The sequence below is a fragment of the Antechinus flavipes genome, chromosome 1 (genome assembly GCF_016432865.1).
Source record: "Antechinus flavipes isolate AdamAnt ecotype Samford, QLD, Australia chromosome 1, AdamAnt_v2, whole genome shotgun sequence".
In the NCBI taxonomy this organism is placed as follows: Eukaryota; Metazoa; Chordata; class Mammalia; order Dasyuromorphia; family Dasyuridae; genus Antechinus; species Antechinus flavipes.
In genome coordinates, this window is record NC_067398.1 from 265,958,736 (window position 1) to 265,967,482 (window position 8,747).

Sequence of the window (8,747 nt, forward strand, 5' to 3'; positions counted from 1 at the left end):
AAATAAGCAAACAACTTTTAGATATTTCAATTCTTTGAGAAGAATTTTAGTCTCAACCAGAATAGAAGGTTTAAAAAGCAGGAGCTGAAACGCATCTAGTCAATAATTCTGGCTCAGCCCTTCTACTGCTCCTCCCTATTCTCCGAGGCCCCTCCTCCAGGCTGCCCTCAATCCCCGCCTTTCCCGGTTCTCGGTTCGATGTCATCGGTTCTGTTTTGCTTCAGTCTCTGCGCAGGCAGGCACGCCTCATCCGGTTTGGCGCTCCTCTAAAACGTCGCGAGATTTCCCGCGCTTCCCATATCTCTCCGCGCTCACCCATCCCGTCCTCTTTCCGCCATCTTGCAGCGCCGGTGAGTACCTTTGGATTTGCTCTCCGTCTGCATCCATGAGGCATCGGCCTCATCCTGTGGCCAGGACACGCGCTCCTGGGCTCCGCCGGCGTCCTGGACTCTGCCCTTTCAAAGGCTTCTAGTCTGGCTGCGATTTAGCTCGCAGCTAAGGGTTCCAGGGACGCGGGAGGACCGGGTGTGGGGGGGTGCCTCTATCTCTGCGGGATCTTTCTCTTTTACTTGCCCGGGCGGATCCGGGTGCTTCCGCGCTTCTCGATCCTGGGGACGGAGCTGGCCGGCGGGCGGAGCTGGTGCCACGACTCCCGGGCAGCGAGTAGAGGCGAGTGGGCTGCCATGAGTCTAATGAGAGCCCGCGGACTCCGGCCCGAGCCGGACAGTTCGTGCACGTGGGAGCGAAGGGAGCCCCGCTGCAGTCCGTCCGGGGGGCGTTTCCGTCGCTCTGTCCGTGCCAAGCTCGAGTCCCGAAAGCAGCACGTTGTTGTAGCAGCGTAAGGGCTTGGAAAACGTGTAAGAGAACCCACTACAGACACGGCCAGCCCGGTCCGCCCAAAGGCCGGGCCATCGGGGCTCTGGAGTCCGGTAGCCATTGAGCAAACTCCAGCATCCCAGGCTGTGGTATGTGCTAAGTGCTGAGAGTTCAAAGGAAAGGCGGAAACTGCCTCTGGTCCTAAGGAACTGCTAGTGTTCTTACTTGAGACTGTACATGCCTAAGCCCGACTTAACGTACGCCCTAACTTGGCTCCAGAAAAACTTTATGGCGGGCAAGGGATTAGCAACTGGGAGAAAGGGGACGCTATGTCCTGTCTGTACATCCTGGCCCTTGAGCTGAAGTTTGGAGGAAAGAAAGCCAGGGATTGTCGGAAGCGGGGAAGGAGGAGTGCATTCTAGGCAGGCATAAAAGAAAGCATGTGTAAGTGGGCTTGAGAACCGGACGGACAGCGTAGGGGGAAGAATTTTGTCAGAAGTTGGAAAAAGCAAAGGGTCAGGTTTGTAAAAGGCTTTCTTTCACTGCTAAATGAGTTTGTGTCATTTTAGTGGTAAAGGGGATGGGAATGAGGAAAAAGGATGGCTACTGCAGAGCAGAACCTGCTAGAGTTGCTTTGTAAACTCGGGGAAATCTTTGGTCGGTTAATTTTATGTCTTAGTCCCCTTCCATCTTCTGCTCTCATTCCCAGGCCAAGTTTTGTCCAGTCTACCTCCGAAAGTGTAGCATTCACCGCCGTCTTTCAAAAAGTCTTTATCCCGTCTGTTTGCAGTAGTTGCCTAATGTGACTTTAAGAACCTTTATCATTCCCTACACTGCTCTCAGCATAGGTCTGACCATTTCTTTCCCTCAATAAACTCAGTGGGTAGAATAAAGATACAAATTCCTGCCATTTATTTAAGCTCCTAATTTTATCTTGGAGGACTTGATTTTACAAGGTTAGCATGCTTTAGTCCCTAGTCACAGTGTTGCCCAGTCAAATTGGGCCTTTTGCTCAACATTCAATTTTCATATATTCAATTCTTTAGAATCCTAGCTTCACTAAAAAGCAAGAGTTGAAGTAGCATTTATGTGTCCTGATTCCCTTCAACCATTAGTTGTCTATTTTGCGTTTAGTTGTGATGTGTGCTTTTTGTTTCCCATTATACCATGTCAGCTTCTTGTTGATTGAGACTTTCGTTTTTGTCTGTGGCCTCATACTTATTACAAGGCCTAGACTGGGAGAATGAGAGAATTTTTTTCTGTCTTCAAATTTAGATCTGGTCTAAAATGTTCTTTTAAGCAGTTGATTTATGCAGAGAGTCAAGAGAGGTTGGAAGTGTTTTTTTTCCGATATTGAGTGTAAGTAACCTCCCTGTAACTCTTTTAAGATTGTTAAGTTGAAGAGAAAGTGACAGCCTACATTAAGAGAGGCAGCTTTTCACATTAATTAATCACAGGTCCAATCCCTATTAATATTAAACTTGGACTGTTTGTTCTTATCCCTTATTGAGGATGTTTATGCCTCATTGGAAATATTTTTGGATGCTTGGCACTTGATTTTGCCAGTGGGGAACAACCTTCAGAATCATTCCCTTTCATCTGATGATGTCAGTATTAACAAAGCTATCTTTTCTCTCCTTAATAGCCACCATGGTGCGCATGAATGTCCTGGCAGATGCTCTCAAAAGCATCAACAATGCAGAAAAACGAGGAAAACGCCAGGTTCTCATTAGGCCGTGCTCGAAAGTAATTGTCCGGTTCTTAACTGTGATGATGAAGCACGGTAAGTATGGTTCTTTTTGCATTCTGGCCTAAAGAAGGGTTATACAGAACATAAAAAAGAGAAGTGCTTTGTAATCCTTGGCAGTAATTTAAGATTTTAAGAAAATTGTGCTTTTGAAATGGTAGCATTTATAATATTGGGAGGTTTTTTAAAATATGTAATTACTCTGAAGAGGGTTTTAAGTATAATAAAAATGAGTAATTTTTATTTGCTATGTACTTAATATAATATTAGAAATTCTATGGCATCACATTTTCTCCAGTGTAAAATGAAGGTAGTGGCTGAATCAGACTCTTCTTGGGCACATTTTAGAAATTAGTTAACATTAGAAATACTAGTTTTTATATAAAAAAAATGTATCATTGGGGAGCAATGAATTGATATATCTGAGATGCAAGTTGCAAAACAATGTTTTTTGCATAACATGCACTGTTTTATATCATTTAGGTTACATCGGCGAATTTGAGATCATTGATGATCACAGAGCAGGAAAAATTGTTGTGAACCTCACGGGCAGATTAAACAAGGTAGGAATATACACTGCTATATACTAGTAGGATTTTGGTGGACATTTTGCATACTAAGAAATATTTATTTGGTGATTTTTGGGGAGGGATGTGGTTCTGGAAAAAATCAATTATTAAAAACCAAAGTTGTCATTTAAAACAAGAATTTAGGCCCTCTAAACAATATTAGTTATAAATGTCCATATTTATAGTGACTGAAATAAATTATGCTTTTAATAGCCAGGTAAATAAGCTTAACTATCCTTAGTCTAGGTCATCTAGTCCAACGCCCTCATTTCATAGATTAGGAAACTGAGGCTCAGGAAGATTATAGAGGTACAAATGTTAACAAAATATTAATATTTTATTCCATACTTTAAACATTTGTTTAATGTTTAAACATTAAACAGTACTCCATGACTTTAAATAATTTATTGATGTAACATTCTAGAACAAGTCCTTACTTGGTTTCTTTGCTGGCTCCTCTCAAGGATTGAGTCCTATCCTAGTGATCAGTATGTTAGTGAGTCACATAAGTTCTCCTTTGGACAGGTTACTGGTCATATTATTTACCTTAATCCATTTCCCTTTAGGGTTTTTGTATTCAACCTAACCCACCATCAAAGAGAGAATGAGTTCCAAAAGGAAGGACTTTTAGACTAGATAAATGTTTTGTTTTTTTATTTCTAGAAAATGTGAAAAGGAATTTTTTAATATTCATTCACAGGATGTTCTCTGCACACATTGTAACCAGCATCTGTGATGGCTAGATCTTGGCAGTTTCCAACAAATAGAAAACTGGCAAATACATTAACGAGTTTACTTCTGTTGTAAATCTTTATAGAAATCCAGCTTATCTGCAGAAGCAGATAATTAAAATAAACATACAGGAGTTACTTGTATGCTCTTAGTGAGTTGAAGAGAAGTAACAGCAAGATTGCATAGTTTAGTTTTCCCAAATGCATTAATTGTGTGCACAAATTTTGTACTTATTGGAGGTCCTTACTCCTGCCTATCCTGTTCCTGATTTTTTCACATTACCTCCATTCTCCATCTTTTTATAAGTGATACTCCTCCAAGTTAGCTTTTACTCAATTCTCTTCCCCTTCCTTATTCAGATTTCTCTGTTCCCTTTTCATAAAGGGTCTTCTTATATAATGAAAATACTTTGCTGAATTAACATTTTAGTGCCTTATTATTTATCTTTGTTTTGTGTTACTTTATGTAGATTTATAGGCTCTTGGAAGACTTGAAGCTTACAGTACCCTAAGCACAATGACTTAAGCACATTAGGCATTCATTAAATGTGTTGCTTTATAACTGAGATGCATAAACAAACTATTATTTAAAAGTGCATTTAAAATGCAGTTCTTCTGTTAAAATTATTTTTATGATATGAAAAATAATTTATTTATTTTTTGCAGTGTGGTGTAATCAGCCCCAGATTTGATGTTCAATTGAAAGATCTGGAAAAGTGGCAGAATAATCTGCTGCCATCCCGTCAATTTGGGTAAGGGTCTATTTGTGCAATTTAGACTACATAATTCTGAGAATTTCTGTGAGATGATCTGATTTATTATAATGAACATTGAGAGAAAGCCTTTTGGGGGGGGGGTTGCTTTCATTAGTTAGGCTCTAACATTTTTCATAGTGATCTGTCTTTTTTGAATCTTGAAAATGTGTTGAATATGACAATGATATGAATGACTTTGAAATTATATCTCAGAAAAATGCACAAAAAGTATTATTCTTTTTTTTTACTCTGAGAACAGAAAGTAATGTTTTTCCCTAATTTGTCTACTGTGTACTTTTAAATTAAATCTATAAGAAAATCCTTACAGATTATGGTTCCATGAATCACTAAAGTGAAAAGTCAAAAGTTTTTGAATGAGTACAAGAGCCTTTAATAGCCATCAGTGTTCTGTGAAATTTAATAAAGTAATGCTAACTCATAGAAACTTCAGTGTAATTTGCATTTACTTAAGGATATCATGAATATTATCATTTTCCTTACATATAGGCAGGGAATTTATTTTCCAATCTGCTCCCTACTAGCCATCTCATTAAATGAGCTATGTAATAAATCTTTTTGTAGATTGAATAATAACTACATGTATAAAACTTATTTCATGTTTATAAATACTGCTGTGATTAAAATAACAAGTTGGTTTAAAATACTGAGTCCATGATAGAATTTTGTCATATATTTTCTCAATCACCAGAGAAATACTTATAACTATTATGGGGAGAATGATGGGAATTTAAAAAAACAAACAAAAAACCTTAGCAGGGTTCTTCATATCTAAGGTTGAGCCCATTGCTCTACAAAGTATAAGTGAGTTTGATTACATGACAGCTTAAGGTAGAGATTTATGTACTTTTTCAAGTAGACCCTATTGCTGAAACTTATTTATATATGAAAATTTTTTTCTCTTTGTTTTCATTCTTTAATAGGTTCATTGTGCTTACAACCTCAGCTGGCATCATGGACCATGAGGAAGCAAGGCGAAAACACACAGGAGGAAAAATCCTGGGATTCTTTTTCTAAGGGTGTAAAACATACATACAAATAAAATGCTCCAATGGACTATGGTGCTTCCAGTCAGTGGTTTTGAACTTTGAAAAGTTTTAATAGCATCATGCAGATACTCATATTTTGGGTTCTCATAGATATGAGGTGCTAACTACTGAATGTTTATCAAATCCATTCTGATCTTTTGCCTCATTGTTGGATCACATAATAGGTTTTGTGTTGATCTTTGAGCATTGGTCCAACCAACCTCAGAACCTGAAATGAACAAAGGTCTACTTGTACAACAGACTCCCCTCCCCCCCTCCTCTGAGGCATGGACAAGAAGGCCATCAATCTTATGTATTTAATATACCCTTGCATACTATTTGGGTATATTAGAGTTGAGTAGAACTCTTCTCCAGTCTGTCTCAGGTAATAAAGCATTCTTTCCTTATTCACTTCACCTACATTTAGCTTTGAAGCAATTAAATGAATTTTTTTTTCCTGGAAGATCAGAGGAGCGAGGATTTTTGCTGACTTTGATTCATGACATTTTAGTTTAGTGTGTAACTTCACCTAAGAAGTTGCTTCTGGTTCAAGATGTGTGACTGGGGAAAGTGGAGGTGGAGTTTGATCTTAGCCAAATAAGATAGTAAGTTTTATGTATTCATAGAATGTCTTCCCTTGAGAATATACTTCTGAATCCCAGGATCACAATAGAAATTAAATTCCATTGGAGAATTTTTCAAGTTGTTTGATTTTATTTTCATAAAACTTTTTGTTTGCATTTACCTGGTTGGAAATAAAGGTTCAGAATGCAGAAAGGTATTGGGCAAGGATAAGGAATGATGTTACTTGTAGTTGATCATTAATGATTTAAGTTGCTTTGGGATTAAGGGAAAAGAGGCTAGGTTTTAAGAGTAGCTAGTTAACCTTCAAGATAGAAAGATGATACATGTAAATTGCCAGATGACAGAATTTCAAAGGGATCTGAAATATTAACAAATGGTTCTCGGCTTGGGGGAATTGGGGGGAGGAACAGTGGGAAATTTCTTGGTTGGATTTATTTAGCATTGTGTAACATGGGTTTAATTAAACTCCAGGCTTGATATACTGTATCTTTGGGACATTTGATTTGGAGAAGTAACTTTTTTAACTATGAAGGTAGGGATTATAAATTTTGAAAACAGCATGAAGGGACTTGGGAAGAGGGTCAGAAAGCCAGTTTCTAGGATTATTGGAGAAACAATTGCAAAGGTGGGAATAGTGCCAAATAATTGAGCCTTGCATACCAAGCAAAAAGAGTCAATTTAAATAACCTTTAAGAACTTCTTGCTCAAGGCCCTGTAATAGGTCCTAGAGGTAGTTGGAATGGGACAGAGCACAAATATAGATAAATGTTTACACCACAATTAAGCTGTAGTAGTAATAAGGCTACTTGTTGAAAAGGGCCGAGACAGGGCCTGAGAAAGTATGTGAACTAGTATTTAATATACCCATTAGAATACAAGGTGTTATAAAGGAACTTGGGTTTAGAGGGCCAGTCTTTTAAAAGTGATGAGGCTTGAATGAGAGGATTGGTGACGAATTAAAAGAAATGGAATGGGAAGTTAAGACTTGTCAGTGATTTTATGTGGGGAAAAGGGGAATGAGATAGTCGACCAGTATAGGAATATGCATTACTGAGAGGATAGTTCTCTGTAATGCTTAGAGAATAATGGATGGGATTAGATGGGAATGAGTTCTTTGGTTTTTTGGGAATAATAGGAACTTTGACTCATTGAATATTTTATTAGTAGTTCAGCTCATTAAAATCTTATGAAATAAAGCATTATTTAGATGCTTTGACAAAAATGAAATTGTTCATTTCCTCAAGAAGCTTAAATTGGGTACTATTCCAAGTAAAATAAGGGGTTTGAGGAGGAAGAGAAAGTAAATTGCCGTGACCAAATGTATAAGGAACACTTTTGCATTATGAAGGTTGATTGTTGAATAGAGGTGGAACTGCCTATTACAGTAATTTAGAAATGTAATGACAATTTGGGTTTTGGTAGTATAGTTGTAGATACATAATGGTGGAATAGACAGGTATTCAAAACTTGGTATAAGGAGTGAGAGGGAAAAACAAGAGGATTACCTGTAGTTACAAATTAGTGTCAGATGATAAAAATGACAGTGTTATAAAAATTTGCAAAACACTGGAGATTTTATTTTATTTGATCCTTAGGACAAACTTAGAAGGTTAGATGGGCACTATAGACATTGTTTCCATTTTATAGATGTAGAAAAGTGACTTGCCCATTAATGTCTTGAGTTGGAATTTGAGTAAGTCCAGTATTATACTAGGCTCTCATGAAGTTGGATGAGCAGATTTGGGGGAAGAGATAGTTTTTAGTTTTATATCTGTTGATTTTGAGATAGTAAAACATGCAGGTGATGGTCCGAAAGCACCTGGAGATAAATTGAGATTGATCTCTAGAGGGCCTATGGTTGAAGCCATTGGAGTAAATACTTTTTACCATAGAGAAATATCCTGGGATATTCAAAAACAAGAGTGATCTTTGAAGCCAATGCAGAGATGGAGTAGAGTGAGAACTAAAGAAAGACTGTAGAATCTGGTGATAGGCTTAGTCAAATGAGAGGAGGTGGGGAGGGTATGGGGTCTGGAGGTGGAGTCCTTAAGAATGGCTGATAGTGGAATTTATTTGTGAGAAAATTAGGTCTTTTGTACCCAGAAGATTGATAATGTTGAGAAAAGTTTGAGGAATGGAACAAGAGATAAGTAAACTAGGTTCACTAATGTAAGTGGTAGAGAATGTGAGTGCCATTAAGGCAGGGGATTGGTTTTGTCTTTGACACTTAATCATTGTTGAATAAAAATTGAAAGTGAGAGGGAACCAATAAGGACATGGTCCAGGAACAGTAACAAAGCACCAAGCTACTAATTGTATTTGCACAGGAAGTGGTTAATGTAATTTTCAATAGATGACTTTGTAGCAGTATCCTTGGGCAGAATCACCCAGACTGATTTTGATGCTATTGTATCTGTTTTCTTTTTTCAATTGGTTAGTTTTTTAGATAGTGTTTTGTGAAACTTGGGTAACTTTGTTCTCTTGGCCATAACATCCAC

The 8,747-nt window shown here is 38.0% G+C and overlaps 1 protein-coding gene across 1 annotated transcript; it reads left to right on the forward strand.

Moving 5' to 3' along the window:
* Window positions 1-241: 241 nt before the first annotated feature.
* On the forward strand, window positions 242-6,366 carry RPS15A (ribosomal protein S15a). Its single transcript, XM_051961057.1, has 5 exons — window positions 242-350; window positions 2,462-2,599; window positions 3,047-3,126; window positions 4,530-4,615; window positions 5,560-6,366. The coding sequence occupies exons 2-5, from the start codon at window positions 2,467-2,469 to the stop codon at window positions 5,651-5,653; spliced, it is 393 nt and encodes a 130-aa protein (XP_051817017.1). The 5' UTR covers window positions 242-350; window positions 2,462-2,466; the 3' UTR covers window positions 5,654-6,366.
* The last annotated feature ends 2,381 nt before the right edge of the window (window positions 6,367-8,747 follow it).